This window comes from Chiloscyllium punctatum, chromosome 49 (assembly GCF_047496795.1).
Source record: "Chiloscyllium punctatum isolate Juve2018m chromosome 49, sChiPun1.3, whole genome shotgun sequence".
NCBI lineage: Eukaryota > Metazoa > Chordata > Chondrichthyes > Orectolobiformes > Hemiscylliidae > Chiloscyllium > Chiloscyllium punctatum.
In genome coordinates this window covers 4,579,492-4,595,392 of record NC_092787.1, presented here as the reverse complement: position 1 = coordinate 4,595,392, position 15,901 = coordinate 4,579,492, and the positions used below count along the sequence as shown (strand labels likewise).

General features: G+C 39.0%; 1 protein-coding gene across 2 annotated transcripts in view; it reads right to left on the bottom strand.

Moving 5' to 3' along the window:
- Nucleotides 1-15,552, bottom strand: part of cdk5rap2 (CDK5 regulatory subunit associated protein 2) — a 132,017-nt gene extending 116,465 nt beyond the window's left edge. Inside the window, exons 1-3 of one of the 2 annotated variants that reach the window (XM_072566089.1) lie at nucleotides 14,969-15,552; nucleotides 6,214-6,284; nucleotides 5,132-5,199 (exon numbers count right to left, since the gene is read on the bottom strand). In XM_072566089.1, the coding sequence (XP_072422190.1) occupies nucleotides 5,132-5,199; nucleotides 6,214-6,284; nucleotides 14,969-15,021 (192 nt within the window). In that variant the 5' untranslated portion in view covers nucleotides 15,022-15,552. Of the gene's footprint in view, nucleotides 1-5,131; nucleotides 5,200-6,213; nucleotides 6,285-14,634; nucleotides 14,844-14,968 lie in introns of those variants that run through there. The other variant, XM_072566086.1, reaches the window with a different exon arrangement.
- Nucleotides 15,553-15,901: the final 349 nt, after the last annotated feature.

Genomic DNA, 15,901 nt, shown 5'->3' with positions numbered 1-15,901 from the left:
TAGCCAAAGGCACAATCTCTACTGATTGAATGACTCGAGGCCAGAATTAGATGATTCAGAGATCAGGGAGGGGAGGGGTGGGAGGGATGGATGAAGATCTGATACAGATCAAGAAAGGATGTTAAGGCAAAAAAGATTAGTTTTTTTTTTAAAAACGAAGAGATATTGCTTATCCAGGAGTCAATGTACATCTGTGAGCGTAAGGATGAATATTACTTAGCATGAGTTAGCACATAAACAGAGTTTTAAATGACCTCAAGTTTGGGAGAACTAGGGTGGTCAGCCAGAAATGCACCAGGTTAATGAAATTAGGGGTAACAATAACATAGAGAAGGACTTCAGGCAGCAAAGAAGCAGAGACAAGAGGAGAATTTGGGTAACATTTCAGAGGTGAAAATAGACTAAGGTGATGGTACAGATTTTGTAGCAATTTCAGCTCAAAGTTGAACATCAAGTTTCAAACCATCTGACTCAGCCTCAGACAGTTGCCACGGAGAGGGGTGACCTTGGTGTCGAGGGAAAAGTCTGTGACATGAATTAAGAGCATGGCTCAGTCTTCATATACAGTTGGAGGAAACCTCTGCTCATTCAGTACTGGATCAGGAGAGCAGCCTGACAGCTTATAGGTGAACGAAGTGGAAATGAGATACCATATTAATCTACATTAATGTGAATATTAATGAGGAGCTATGTAGCCTCAAACATAGTCCCGTCCAGCACTTTTCTCCAGCACCATGGACCTGCCCTCCCTCACCTATTCAATATTAGCCAGAACAGCAGTTTCAATGAATTCCATTCCATTTTCAATTCATTTCCATTCTAAGCACCCTCTCAAGGTTATCACTCATACCTTAAAGTTCGAAAGTGCTTTTCCTTGGGAGGTAAAGAGGTGTCTTTATGTACACTGAACAAGTACATGGATATTGTAATATTATCCAATTATACCCCTAAAATTACAGCAAGAACCTATTAGCTACAATAATTCATTCTGGCTGGGAGATTCAATTTATGCACACCCCTCTGGATATTTTGTCATTCCATCGGTCAATTTGAAGCATGAGTCACTAAACTGAATTTATATTCTTTTCTGATCTGTTGTGTGATCAAAATACATTTTTAAATACATTTATGACAAGTATCATTTGAGGTCTGCATTTCTAAAGTCCTCCTCTCCTCTATTCTCAAAGGCTTATTCTCCTTAAAAAGTGAAACTCAAAACAAACACACATCTAGACATTTTATGTTAAAAGGGGTTAAATAAATGATTAATACCTGATGAAGGGCTTTTGCGCGAAACGTCGATTTCGAAGCAACTCGGATGCTGCCTGAACTGCTGTGCTCTTCCAGCACCACTAATCCAGTAAATGATTAATAGTCTAGCCGAAGTTATAACTCAACAACTTACATTTACATAGTCCATAATTCAATCCTACATGCAGAGACCCAGAAGAATAGATAAGAGGGGTGATCAGATGTAGGTTTTTATAAAGGTTCTTGAAAGGTGACAGAAATAGGAAGCCTGGGAACTATGAAATCTCCCTGCACCTTTCGGTGGACACTTAACACCTCCCTGACATTCCCCACTATCTGACATCCTTCCAACACAACTCTGACCAACCCATCCAATTTCTAAATGAGTCTGCTCTGACTGCCTCCATTCTCTGCCCTACACTGAGTCTTCAAACATTTACCCCACCACCCTACCTGCCCCAGACTACCTTGGCTTCCAACTGAGCCCCCATCCACCTGATACCTGTATGCCTCCAGCCAACCTGGCAACCTTTTGTTTGATTAGGTCAGATATAGTGATTACAACCTAGATCACTATATAGACTTGGTTTTGAATAAGCAGGCTGGGGATGGAGAAGCAGTGAAAAGCTAGAACAGGTCATTGTCTGCACACCTGTTTAATTCTGTATTTACATCATACTGTTCAAACTATCTCTCTGTTATATAAAAAACTATTGGGAGATTAAATCAGAAAACCTCTTGTTAAATGCTATTCAAAATTCCTTGCACTGACTTGAATCAAAAAAGAAAATAAAACAGAAAAAGACGACAAAAATAAAATTACATCAAATCCAATTAACCAGCATTCAGGATGTAAAACATGGAAACAGTGCAGTATTGTGCTCCACACCCATCTGATCTCATCAATCTGATTCTGTGTTACAAGAGACAGTTGGCACTACTGCAGCAACAAAGCAAGCCCTGAAAATGTAATGGAAAACAGAATCAAATGGAATCTTTAAGCACAAGTAAAAGCTTTTCTTTCCATCATTATTCATCACTTACATCAGTGTTCTGAATGCCTGCTCATGTAGAACCAAAATAATGTCGAAGATTGTATTGTGTGATTAAGGCCAGGTGTTAAAGGAACTAATCAAAGAAGATTTAGAATCATTTAGTTAATATTAAACTGAATAAATTCAGAATTTGCCTAAGTTTTGGTACAATTGAATTCTGTTCTGCAAAAGGGGAAGAAGTTCTCAATCAATACATGATCTTCAGATTAAAGCCTCACCAGAATTATTCCTTTCGAAGATGACAAAAAAAAGTGATAAAATGCCTTCAATTCTAGGAAAAACTGGATCAGTTAAAGTGCAGCAAGATTTATGACTGCAAGAAAGTAGTGGGTACTGGAATTAATTCTGCATTGTACCTGTCAGCTTTTCGCAAGTACAATCTATTGAATGGCTGTTGAGTGGTAAACATATATGATTCCACTGGCTGTGATTCTTGTAAGATCTGGATTTTCCTCATTTATAATCACCAGTGACTAGCTTTTAGAAACCATAGGCTTTTGGAGGTTTCTGCATCAATTAAGAAGCCTTAAGTTATAACAATTTTGATATCAAAATGAATAATTTCATATAGACAGGGTATGTCTACTGACCAATAATAAACTAGGCTGTTCTCCCAGTTCATTGTTTGCTTTGTTTTTAGCTACATGACCCATAGACTGAAATAGCAAAGTTGCCAAATATGCTACCAAGAAGGTGCTTTTCTCATGGACTGAGCTGTGAAATGTCAACTATTCACTGCCAAGACTGAGTTAGATAGCTACTGAAAGACACTTGCAATGCAAGCGAATCTTAATCTCAAAATATTTTTAAGATACATTCAATAGTGGTTCAGTTATAGAGTCATAGGGATGTACAGTATAGAAACATACCCTCTGATCCATCTCGTCCAGGCTGACCAGATAGATAGCCTAAATTAATCTAGTTCCATTTGCCAGCATTTGACCCATTTCCCTCTAAACCCTTCCTATTCATATATTCATCCAGATCACTTAAATATTGTAATTATACCAGCCTCCACCACTTCCTCTGGCAGTTAATTTCATATATGCACCGTTCTCTGCATGAAAAAAAAATTGCACCTTTGGTCCGATTTAAATCTTTCCCCTCTCACCTTAAATTTATGCCCTCTAGTTTTGGAGTCTGCCACCCTGGAAAAAGACCATGGCTATTCACCCTATCTACGTTCCTCGTGATTTTATAAGTCTCTACAAGATCAACCCTCAGCTTTTGATCCTTCAGAGAAAATAGCTAAGTCAGCCATTCTCAACAGTTCAAACCCTCCAAACGCATCAACATTCTTCTCAAGCTTTTCTGCACTCTTTCAATTTTTACAGCATCTTTCCTATAGCAGGAAGGCCAGAATTGAAAGTAGTATTCCAGAAGTGGCCTCACCAATGTCCTGTACAGCCACAACATGGCCTCTCAGCTCCTATACTCATTGCACTCACCAATAAAGGCAAGCCTACCAAACACTTTCTTCACTACCCTGCCTACCTGTGATTCCACTTTCAAGGACCTATGAACTTGTACTTCAAAAGTCTCTTTGTTGTTTCAGCAAAACACAAAAGGAACTTTCATTAATAACCCAACCAAGTGACCAGATAGAACTTCTCGGCAATAATTAATTTCCTCCTTTTAATGGTTAACAAAGCAATCTAATTAGCTTTATGAAAATCCCTCTCCCAATCAGCATTTTCCAGTGCAGTAATGCCATAGGCAAGTGTGCTTATAAACACCAAGCTATTTAATCAGACCTTACATTTAGAAAGTTTCTGATAAGGATAATAACTTTCTTTCCAGGATTTTTTAAACTGGACTACGGGATTTCCATAGGTGTTCAAATTTCGACATTAAAAAGATTTTCTTTTTCAAAATGCACAACTGAGAAATAATCAGAAACTAAGGGCTACACGTAGAGTTTTAATGGTGCAATTCGGAGCAGTTTGCAAGCCTATGGTCTTCCGCATGTCAAATTAACTTTTCATTTTCTGACAAGGTAGAAAACATTAAAATGCACATAATCTCAATTGTCATTAGTTTCCAACATTCTAAGAATTACAATATTTGCTATACAATAAACAACCATAAAAATACATCACATTTACTTCATAAATACTAGCTATTGACATTATTTTGAATAGCACTACAACTGTATCATCAGGATTTGCTTCTAAGTTTAAAGAGAATATATCTAAGAGAGGTATTTTACTACTTATTTCATAACACGTCGTGGAGCAGAGACTCATTCAGCCAAGTAAGTACAAAAACGACAGAATGAGTCAAAATAGAGAAAAAAAATAGCACACTTGTGCTTTTGAGGTCCTTGAGGGTAGTGTAGCACCCTTTTGACTACAATAAATCAGTTCATGGTGCAATTTTGACAGTTAGCACCATGTAAATTTCCTAGAAATTCTGGCATGATGATAAATGCTCTGAAGCAAACAAGATCTGCATCAATCAACAAAATATTCTCTTTTTGGTAAAATAGTCCAAATTCATTTGAAAATTAGCACTAACCATACACAGAGTTTGAGAATATTCACAATATAAAACAAAGCCATATCTGACATTACACATGAAATCAATGTCATGAATCAAATGTACTATTTGAACTGTATTGGATACCCAGCCATTAATTATTTCAGACTAATAACACTGTTGACTTATAAAGTCCTGGAAAAGTAAAGAAGGGCTGTCAAGGAAGGAATACTTCTGGAATAAAGTGCAGTTGTAATATAGTTTAGGAAGAATTGCTGGTTAGTAGAATCAATCTTTTTTGGAAGAAGATTAAAATAACATTTTCATGCAACCTGTTAATAACTTACTGTTTCAAACTCCTTCATAGTACGAGCTCGAATTGGAGACAATTTCCCAACAGAGGTATGCGGTTGCACTGAGAATTGAGACAAAAAGGGTGAAAGCCTATTTAGGTAAGATCATCACAATGAAGGATAAAACAAAAGGAACTGAGCCAGACCCAGAATCAACAGTCCTTCAGTACTGTAACTGAGACAAGATAAACATGGCCAATCATATCCATTCATCAAGTGGGATGAAAACCATTAAAAGCGCAGTTTAACTAGTTCACTTGCATTTTAAATTAAAGTTGATTACTGTAGACCAGCTCTATGCAATTAAGTTTTTAACAACTGAAGTTCTTCTGATAAAACAGTGATACAAATTAACATTATATATCTATTCCAACCACAAATCATAATAATGAGCTGTTTGAAATATAAATATTTAAAAATGCAATGCAGTTCAATAATTGTTTAGAAACTTTTTTGAATAAATTGATCATACATTTTAGTTGATAATGTTACACTAATAGTTTCATAGTGTATGTAGCATCATATTTAATCCAATATAGAATGCAAGACTATATATCACAAACATTTCATTTGTAAAATTATAGAAATACTACTAAAATATAGGTTTTCTTTTGTTATTAAGCTTGAAACAAGGTTCTGACATTTTTATTCAAAATATATAAGATTGGTGATAAAAAGGTTAGGACTATCGCACATATCAACATTAATCCTCAGTCCGAAAGTGGTTTTCATCTCACACATTGGATGAGCATTTACAAATAAAAAGGTTTAAACAATGGAACAATAATTTGTAACAAACAAACTGTTCATAATCAGGAAAACTTGCTAGGTGTTTCTAAACTGGAAAACATATTGACATGTCTGGACTGTGCAGACCAGCAAGTGTTTATCATGGAAATGTGGTGCAGTCTGCGACAGCAGACAGAGAATATGCAATTATGGATCCAAATATCAACTTTGAGGATCACACTAAGAGAAGAGAAACAGACATAGGAAAATTAACATCTAGCAACTGTTAAGGATAGACTACAGTTAACCATTTATGAAGGTGAAATTAAACCAAACAATACACCTACCAAGGGGATCTTCTTTGACAGGATTGTCACTTGCAGTGACTGTGATATCAGTCAATTTGGAGACATTAGAACTGGAAAGCAAAATTCAAATATTTTGTGAAAAAAAATTATAACACAAGACAACCATGATCAGCAAAGCAAAAATATGGCTGTGTGTATAACCTCTGCATTTAAAATAAAGCTTACAAACAATAAAGACTGAGAAACGAAACCATATCTTTAATCACATGCAGCACCTTGAAGGGTTACAATGATTTTCCTTCCACAAGGCTTCCAAAAAATATAATAATTCATATCATTATTCCAAGTTGTGTAATTTCTACAAGCTGCACTGCAGAACTTCAAAAATCCTGAAAAATATCTTCCAAACCCACAACTATGTCTAAGAGGACAAGGGCAGCAGATACATAGAAACAGCACCACATGCAAGTTCCCCTCTAAGCCACTCACCATTGTGACTCTGAAATATAATCACCGTTCTTCAACTGTTGTTGGGTCAAAATTCTGGAATTCCCTTTCTAGTAGCATTATGGGACTACCTACCACACATGGACTGGAGCAGTTTAAGACGCAGCTCACAACTCGGGACAGGCAATAAATGCTGGCCAGCCAACAATGCCCACAACTAAATAAAATAAAATTCTGCAGTAAAATCACAAGTTGTGCAATTGCAGTACCATATATACAATTATTCTTTTCCAATTGTATAATACAATAAAGCAGATTCAAAATGTATATCTTTTGAATTCCAAAGCTTCAGTTCCAGAAGGCACAAGTTAACAGAAGATTTACTTCACGGTTTTATGAGGAGTACAAGTAGAACAAATGAAACAGTAATAATATTATAAAATGCAACATTCAGAAAAAAAAGTGTTCCAATTGTTATGATCTGATCATCAACACTACACAGGTTACAAGGTAATTGTTGAAAAGATAGAATACATAGGCATTGACCAAAGTAGCTGTTAGCAAGAGCACTTACCACAATTCAGAACAACTAACGTATGCTGAATATAGAAGTAAGTAATCATTGTCGGCAATCACTTGCTAACAAGTATGATTGCCCATTTAGGAAATTCTGTGTCACTGCTCATGGGTTCTGTTGGTCCTTGCATGGCTCACGAGCCTAATTTTAAAGCTGCATTTTCAAATGCACATCTTTTAGGTGGAATTGGCCCTCGGCCTCCTGATTGCTGGCATTCCTTTCCCGTACCTCCTTTTGCTGACAAGTACTCATACAGAATCGGTGTCCCTTCATACAGGAAGTTTCTCCAGGTCGGTATCTTCTGAGCGTAGGCTTTGAGGCTTATGTTGCTGATAGAAAGAAATATCTCTCAAAAGAACAAAACTTGTATAGCTGGCAGTGGTTACAAACATAAGGAAGGGGAAAACTAGAAATTATAGTAAAAAAATTTATAGTGGATGGCAATTGGGAAGAGTTTAGTCCTAAGCATAAGCTGTTTGAAGAGGTCAGACGATGGACATGAGAACATTGAAAGAGTCAAGTCTGAGTCAAAAAGGGCATGGATAGGATTTTAGCAGCTGATCAATAAGGTAGAACCAGTGGTGGATAATTACAGAGCTAGAATTAAGCAGTCTTTGTGGTGAGAAGCAAATAGCAATTGGAAATTCAACACAGGATCAAAATGGGCACCAACATTTTGAACAATTTGTTTTAGCCCATGACTATAACTGGGGAAGGAGGTGGACTCTGACAAAAGGTTGAAAACTGAAGGCTGTCAATCATTCCACTGTTTAACTGAAGGGAATTGTGCTGCATCCAAGACAAGCGTAGTGTTCTTGATTGAACATAAATCAGAGCAGAGCATAAATATAAATATGGGACTTCGATTAAGTGGAAAGATTGGTTCTTTTAATTTACACAAGATATGCCATATATAAACACTGAATTGGGGAACCTAACAAGGAAGTTTTACATCAGCAACATCTTTCTGAAATATGATACTAAGTGGGCATCTAAATTCCTCTGAAGTATTTTATCTTTATTGCACCAAATAAAGTTACCATCTTCTGGCTGCATCGGAATTTATGAAATTTCAAGATATTTCAACTGGAGATAAACAGATGGTGTGGCAGTAACCAGCTTTCCCAGTAGACGGAATGATATCACAGGAATTCTATGTGATCCCTTTAAATAAAACCTAGGATTGGTATATGCACACTTATCTCAGTCAGAAAGTGGTGTATTCGTACCCAACTCCAAAGACACGGGAACATAATCAATGCTAGCATTTCATTGTAGAGATACTGCTACAAATGTTGATCAAAAGGTGATACGGAGGCCAGGACTGTCCTTTCGGCTGAATGTTAAAGAACATACGGCACTACTTAAATGAACAGTAATGGACCCAGACCAATAATTATGCTGCAACAAAATAATTAAAATTAGGTAGTTACCTCAATATTTGTGGTGCAATCCTTATTCAAATTGGATGCTACAACTTCTCTCCTTTTTAATATTCTTTTGTGGGATGTTGGCATCACTGCAAAGCCAACATGTTTTATCCATCCCTAATTGCCTTGAACAGAGTGACTTTGGATCAGTGGTGCTGGAAGAGCACAGCAGTTCAGGCGGCATCCGAGGAGCAGTAAAATCGATGTTTCGGGCAAAAGCCCTTCATCAGGTTTATTCCCGATGAAGGGCTTTTGCCCGAAACATCAATTTTGCTGCTCCTCGGATGCCGCCTGAACTGTTGTGCTCTTCCAGCACCACTAATCCAAAATCTGGTTTCCAGTATCTGCAGTCATTGTTTTTACCTAGTTGAACAGAGTGACTCCCTAGACCATTTAAAAGTTCACTGCATTGTTCTGAGTTTGCAGTCACATGTAGGCCAGACCAGCTAATGATGGCAGATGTCCTTGTTTGAAGAGACTCTCATGTATCAGGTGAGCTTTAGGACAAATTGATGAGTTTCACTGGGACCAACCTTTGATTCCAAATTCTGATCAGTTGCTATGGTGGAATTGGAAACCATGGCCCACATCATTATCCGAACTACTGGATCACTAGTGCAGTGATATTACTACCAAATCCCTCAAAATGGGACATCGAGACCACAAAGTCTACTACGTAAAATGTGAGCTCTTTTCATTTTAAAACTGTTTGCCATCTGAGCGTTGATTCCTTACCACAATCTGCTTGTAGATGTGTTTTTTCTGTTGTGAACACCAGCCTAAAATCTGTGGTTGAAAGTCTGATGATAGATACAGGCATAGCAGCCCTTAAACAGCAAGCCAAAATGCCTCAAATTCCACATTCAGCAGTAAAATAAATTCAGCTTGCTCGTGTCAATCATTTCTCATAGACAGGTACGGAACTGCCACAATTGAGCGCTTCTCATGATTCCTAACATCTAAAAAGCAATTCATCACTTTGTTTACTTTCAAAAAAAAACTTTCCAGAGATGCAAGCACAGCAGACAAGGCCAGTGTTCATCACCCATCCCGGATTGTCCTCAACATAATGGTGGCGAGTAGCTTTCTCAAACACAGGGATAGCAGTATGCTATTCAGACCCTGGAATTTGCCCCACCCTTCAAGACAAATCAAGACCAATGTTCCCTCTTAGCTACACGGCTGGTCAGCCACTCAATGGCTCCTCAAGAGATTCTGCACACTGATCAGTGTGTTGACACATCAGCTTCCAAAACTGGAAGTCAGTGGCACACAATGATCTCAGAGGTCCGCACAGAGGGAGTACTGATTAAGGCTAGTTGAACACTTCTTTACTTCACCATATCCACATAACCTTGTATGCTAGCAGCAATTAGAAATTTCTCCCTACCTTAAACATACATCAAGACTGAACCGCACACAACCATTTGTGGTAGAGATTTTCAAAAATTCACAACGTTCTAAATTAAATTAATTTTTCCTTATCTGACCTAAATGCATCCCTCTTATTTTTAAAACTGTGTCCCCTGATTTAAGATTCCCCATCTAGGGGAAACACTTTATGTGTATCTAGTCTGTCTGTAATCCTTGAAGTATTTTGTAGGTTTCAATTAGATCACTTCGTATTTTTCAAAATTCTAGAGAATATAGGTCCATTTTGCCTTATCTTGCCTCATTGGTCAGCTTCACTACCCCAAAAATAAATCTGGCGAACCTTTAATCGCTTTCTCTTTGATTGCATCTTTTTTGAGATAAGGAGATCAACACAGCACATGTTACTCCAGGTGCAGTCTAACCTGTACAACTGAAGCAAGACTTCAATACTTCTACATTCAAATCCTCCTACAATAAAAGTTAACTTTTTAATAATCTGCTGCACAGCATATTGGCCTTCAATGGCCAGTGCAGTCCATCTGCTCAGGCTTATTCAAACAACTGTTAGTAAAGGGGGGTTCCAGGATATTGATCCAGTGAAAATAAAAGTAATATTCTTCCAGGTCAGGACAGTGAGTGGCTTGGAGGGAAATATTCCCATGTATCTGCTGGTCTTATCCTTGTAAGCTACTGAGATTTTTGGTGCTGTCAAGAGACTCAGCAAGTTGTTGCAGGGCGCTGTTGCACTGTGCTCCAGTGGTGAAGGGACTGGGTACTAAAGGTGGTGAATACTGAGCCTATAAAGCTGGCTGCTTTGCATAGATGCGTTAAGCTTCATGAGCACTTTTGCAATCACACTCATTCAATATGTGGACAATATTTCACCGCATTTTTGAACTTGTAACTTGTAGATTGTGATAGGATTTAGGGACTCTGAATGCAAATTATTCAACATAGAGTTCTTAGCCTCTAACCTTTCCTTGTAGCCACACAAATATACAAAATTTAAATATAAAATGGCAGTTCCAGTTATGTTATTGGTCAAACTCCAAGATATTGCTGATAGGAAATTCAGTCATAAAACCATTATTAATGATATTGATATTCAGATTCTCTTTTATTGTAGATGGTCATTGCTTGTCAGTTGTGTGGCATAAATATTTCTTGCCTTTTACCTGTTCAAGCCCAGATGTTGTCTAGGTTTGGCTGCAGTTCCTGAGGAGTTATGAGTGGGACTGAAATAGGGTGGAAGTGGGAATGTCATCAAAGCAGAAAATGCGTTGGGCCCAAGACACTACCATGGAACTATTGAAGCAATGTCCTAGTGTAAAATGGTCAACTATTGCCATTATTTTTGTTTGTGCTAGGTGCGGCTTCAACTAGTGGAGTCTTTCCACCCTATTCCCATTGACTTAAATTCTGTTGGAGCTCCTTGATGCCACACTCAGTCAAATGATACCTTGATGTCAAGAATAGTTGCTCACATCGCATCTCTTCTCTTGAAGTTCAGTTCCTTTGTCTATGTTTGGACCAATGCTAGAATAATATCTGGTACTGGCAGACTAAAACTAAGCAGTCAGCAGGCTGTTGTGGACTAAGTGCTATTAATAACACTGTTTACTTGCTGGCTGAGAAGTGACTGACAGGACTGGAACTGCTCATACTGAATTTGTCCTATGCTTGTCGTCAGAACATAAATGGGTCGTTTTCACATTTATCAGTAGATGCCATAATTATATCAAAGCTGTTCTAGTGCAGCTAAGGGTATAGCTGTTTCTGCAAAAAGAGAGTTAGGATGCTGCCTATATTATTTCTCTATACATGATTTTCAAGAGTTTAACATCATGTGGAGCAAAACAAATTGGCTCAAGATTGAAATAGATCACCCGTTCATCATTTCTTACTAAAGATGGTTGAATTTTTTTCAGCTTTGTCTTTTGCACTTATATTCGAGGTTCCACCATCATTTAGAGGCAGTAGAGGGACACTCATGGACTTGTGTTTTTTGATTAATTTTAATTATTCATGACTGATGTAGCAGGGCTGCAGAGTTTCAATCTGTTCTGCTTATGGAATGCTACTTTTGCAAGTAAGTATGAACATGGTAATGCATAGCTTAGAAGTGACAAGATAATGTATGGCTTAGAAAGGATGGACGCTGGGAATTTGTTTCCATCAGGCAGGGATACTATGACCCACGGGCACGGCCTTAGAATTAGAGGGGCGCAATTTCGAACGAAAATGAGGAACTTCAGCCTGAGAGTGGTGGGCCTGTGGAATTCATTGCCACGGACTGCAGTGGAGGCCGGGACATTAAATGTCTTCAAGGCAGAGATTGATAAATTCTTAATCTCACAAGAAATTAAGGGATACGGGGAGAGTGCAGGTAAGTGGCATTGAAATGCCCATCAGCCATGACTGAATGGCGGAATGAACTCTGTGGGCTGAATGACCTTACTTCTACTCCTATGTCTTATGGTCCTGTGTTGTAGCCTCACAGGGTTAGTACCTGATTTCTGGATGAGATAAATTGAGACAGTTCTCCCAATTTTGATGAGACTTCCCAGAATTTAAGGGAGAATGACTTTAAAGGATCCCCTTTTGTCATTTCTGGTGTCTACCTCAACATCGGGTGATCATCTAGTATTATTTTCAACTTTTCTGTAGCACGAGTGGCTTGCTAAGGCAACCAAGAGTCCCACTGCTGCAGGTCTAGAGTCCCATTTAAGCCACACACTAGGTACGGCCAACAGATTTCCTCTCCCAAACAATGTTAGTAAAGCAAATGGAATTTGACAACAATCCTGTAGTTTTATAATCAATCATTATTAATGGTTGTTAAAAACCAGGTTGAAGTTAAATTTCTCTCATTTATGTCAATAGAGCACGGCACTGGTTTGGGAGTCCACTATACTCTAAATCCTAAATAACGCTATTGAAAACATTACAGAAGTTTTCTTCTGCTTCCACTACCTTGGCAGCCAAGAAGGAAAACAACAGCAATATCATAGAGGCATCAGCAACTCTAACGTCTTCTTAAAATTATACGTTACCCTGTCTTGGACAAGCACCATTCTTCAGCTTTGCTGGCTCAAGATCTTGACATTCCCATCACCACAGGTTTTACAACAATTCAAAAAGCTAACTGGCCACAATCTCAGGGTAACTAGGTATGCTAAAACTAAAATAGGCCTCACGAAAATCATTCACAGTCTTGTGAGCACATTTTCTGTGTCAACACAGAAATAAAATGAAGTCGCACTGTACAAATTAAGGTACATAATGGGATATCACAGTTCACACTATATACAAAAGATGCTAAAGGAGACGTAGAAAGGATGTTCCCTCAGGCGAGGCAGTCAGAACTTGAGGTCATAGTTTTAGTGGAAGGGGTAGCAGCTTTAAACAGAGATGAAAACAGACTACTCTCAAAAGAGTTGTTAATCTGTGGAATTTACTACCCATGAGTGCAGTGGTTGCCAGGACACAGTGCCACCCCAGCAGCACTGCTGCTTCAGCATGCCAGGGACCCAGATTCAATTCCAGCTCTGGGTAATTATCCTGTGAGGAGTTTGCATGTTCTCTCTGTGTCTGTGAGAGTTTCCATTGGATGCTCCAGTTTCCTCCCATAGCCCAAAGACATGCAGGTTAAGTGAATTGATCATGCTAAAATATCACAGAGTATCTAGGGATGTGTGGACTGTGGATTAGCCATGTTAAAATGGGGTGACAGGGATAGAATGGGGGAGGGGGTGGCCTGGGTTTGGGCAGGATGCTCTTCAGAGAGCCAGTGCAGACTGGATGGGCCAAATGACTTCTTTCTGTAAGGATTCTAATGATAAAATTTGCTCAATGAGGGCACAGATTTTTAGTTAATTAAAGGGTTTAAGGATTCTAGTGAGTGGCAGTAGAGTGGAGTTGAGGTCAAGATGAAGTCAGCCACAATCGAATCAAACAGCACAGATGTAGGGATTGAATTTCCTACTCCTGCTCCTAATTCTTATATTAAAGCCTAAATTCCAAAAAGTTAAAGATGCATTTTTTTTCCTAAAGCAATTTGTGAAATTGGTACTTTGACATCCATCTTTTCAATCATTTCTGTTGACAATCCATTAACTGAAAGTGGCATAATGTATTATCAGAGTGACTTAGTATCATCTTTCACCACAAAGGCAAGTAACGTACACCTTTAACTGCATAACTATCAGTTACATGAATGCCTGTTGCATTGCACTTTTGCTATAATAGTAATCTAGCCTTTGTCAAGAATTATCAAGTTACAAGCTTGCTTTGATGCTCAGAAACGGTCAGGTTTGACTTAAATGAATAGAGTAAATAATTTGCTGCCAGAAAAATCTTTTTCAAGGCAATAATGTTTTCAATCACAAAACATAGATAGAAAAGGTTAATCAAGAGGATATCATTCATAAAGGAATGCAAATTAAATAGTGTTATTTGCGTTTTCCTCAAAAAAAACTAACAAAGGGATATAAAGTCAATTACTTCCAGTTAATAAAGATCGGGAGGACAATCTGAAGATAAGATCGATTTCTGAGTACAAACAATTTGATGTCCAATTTATCAAGGTTGACACAAGGAATACAAGAGAAGTGACTGTGAATCGCCAATTACCTTTCCCGATAGTCGCTTAAATCTAATCCTGCCCAAGAATCGAAGCTCCGCCTCGACGGTAAAATATAAAATTTCTTCCCGTTAACAGACGCAGGCTGAACACAGGCAGGTAGTGTGGCCAAGATCATCTTCCCGTCGTCGATCAGATCAAAACCAAAGTTGAGGCAACCCATCAACACGAATAGATCGCTAAAAATACATGTGACTGGCACTCGGGTAACTACAGCGTCTGATATTCAAACACCACGGCAGTTCTCCCAGTGTCACAAAATAATAATCACACATGAGATAAATGTCATTATATAAACCCTGATCTCGGATTAACGGCACCTACCTCCCATTAAAATCTAAAGGTAAGGTCGGGTCTTCTCCGATAACCGAGTCCATTGCTGGAGCTGATAGAGAGCCAGGAGGGGCACTGACCGTTCACACTCACACCGAATCAGGCCGGGCACCGCTCACACTCACACCGAATCAGCCCGGGCACCGCTCACACTCACACTCACACCGAATCAGCCCGGGCACCGCTCACACTCACACCGAATCAGCCCGGGCACCACTCACACTCACACTCACACTCACACTCACACCGAATCAGCCCGGGCACCGCTCACACTCACACCGAATCAGCCCGGGCACCACTCACACTCACACTCACACTCACACTCACACTCACACTCACACCGAATCAGCCCGGGCACCGTTCACACTCACACCGAATCAGCCCGGGCACCACTCACACTCACACTCACACTCACACTCACACTCACACTCACACTCACACTCACACTCACACTCACACTCACACTCACACCGAATCAGCCCGGGCACCGTTCACACTCACACCGAATCAGGCCGATCCAAAGCCCGCTCCCCTCCGGATTGAACCGCCGCCATTTTAATCGCCGCGTGGCATCATGGGAGCAGACCAACTGACAAAGCAGCGCGTGCGTGCAGCAAACCTGTCAACAGGCGCAAGTTAAAAATGACCACACTAGGTTACAGTCCAACAGGTTTAATTGGAAGCACTAGCTTTCTGAGTACTGTTCCTTCAGATGGTTGTGGAGTACACGATTGTAAGACACAATTTATAGCAAAAGTTTACAGTGTGATGTAACTGAAATTATACATTGAAAAATACCTCGATTGTTTGTTAAATCTCTCATCTGTTAGAATGACCATGATAGTTTCACTTCTTTCATAAGTAAATCACAAAACTTTTTTTTAAACAGTTACATCCTCAGGTTAACTGTAACAATAGGGGTCA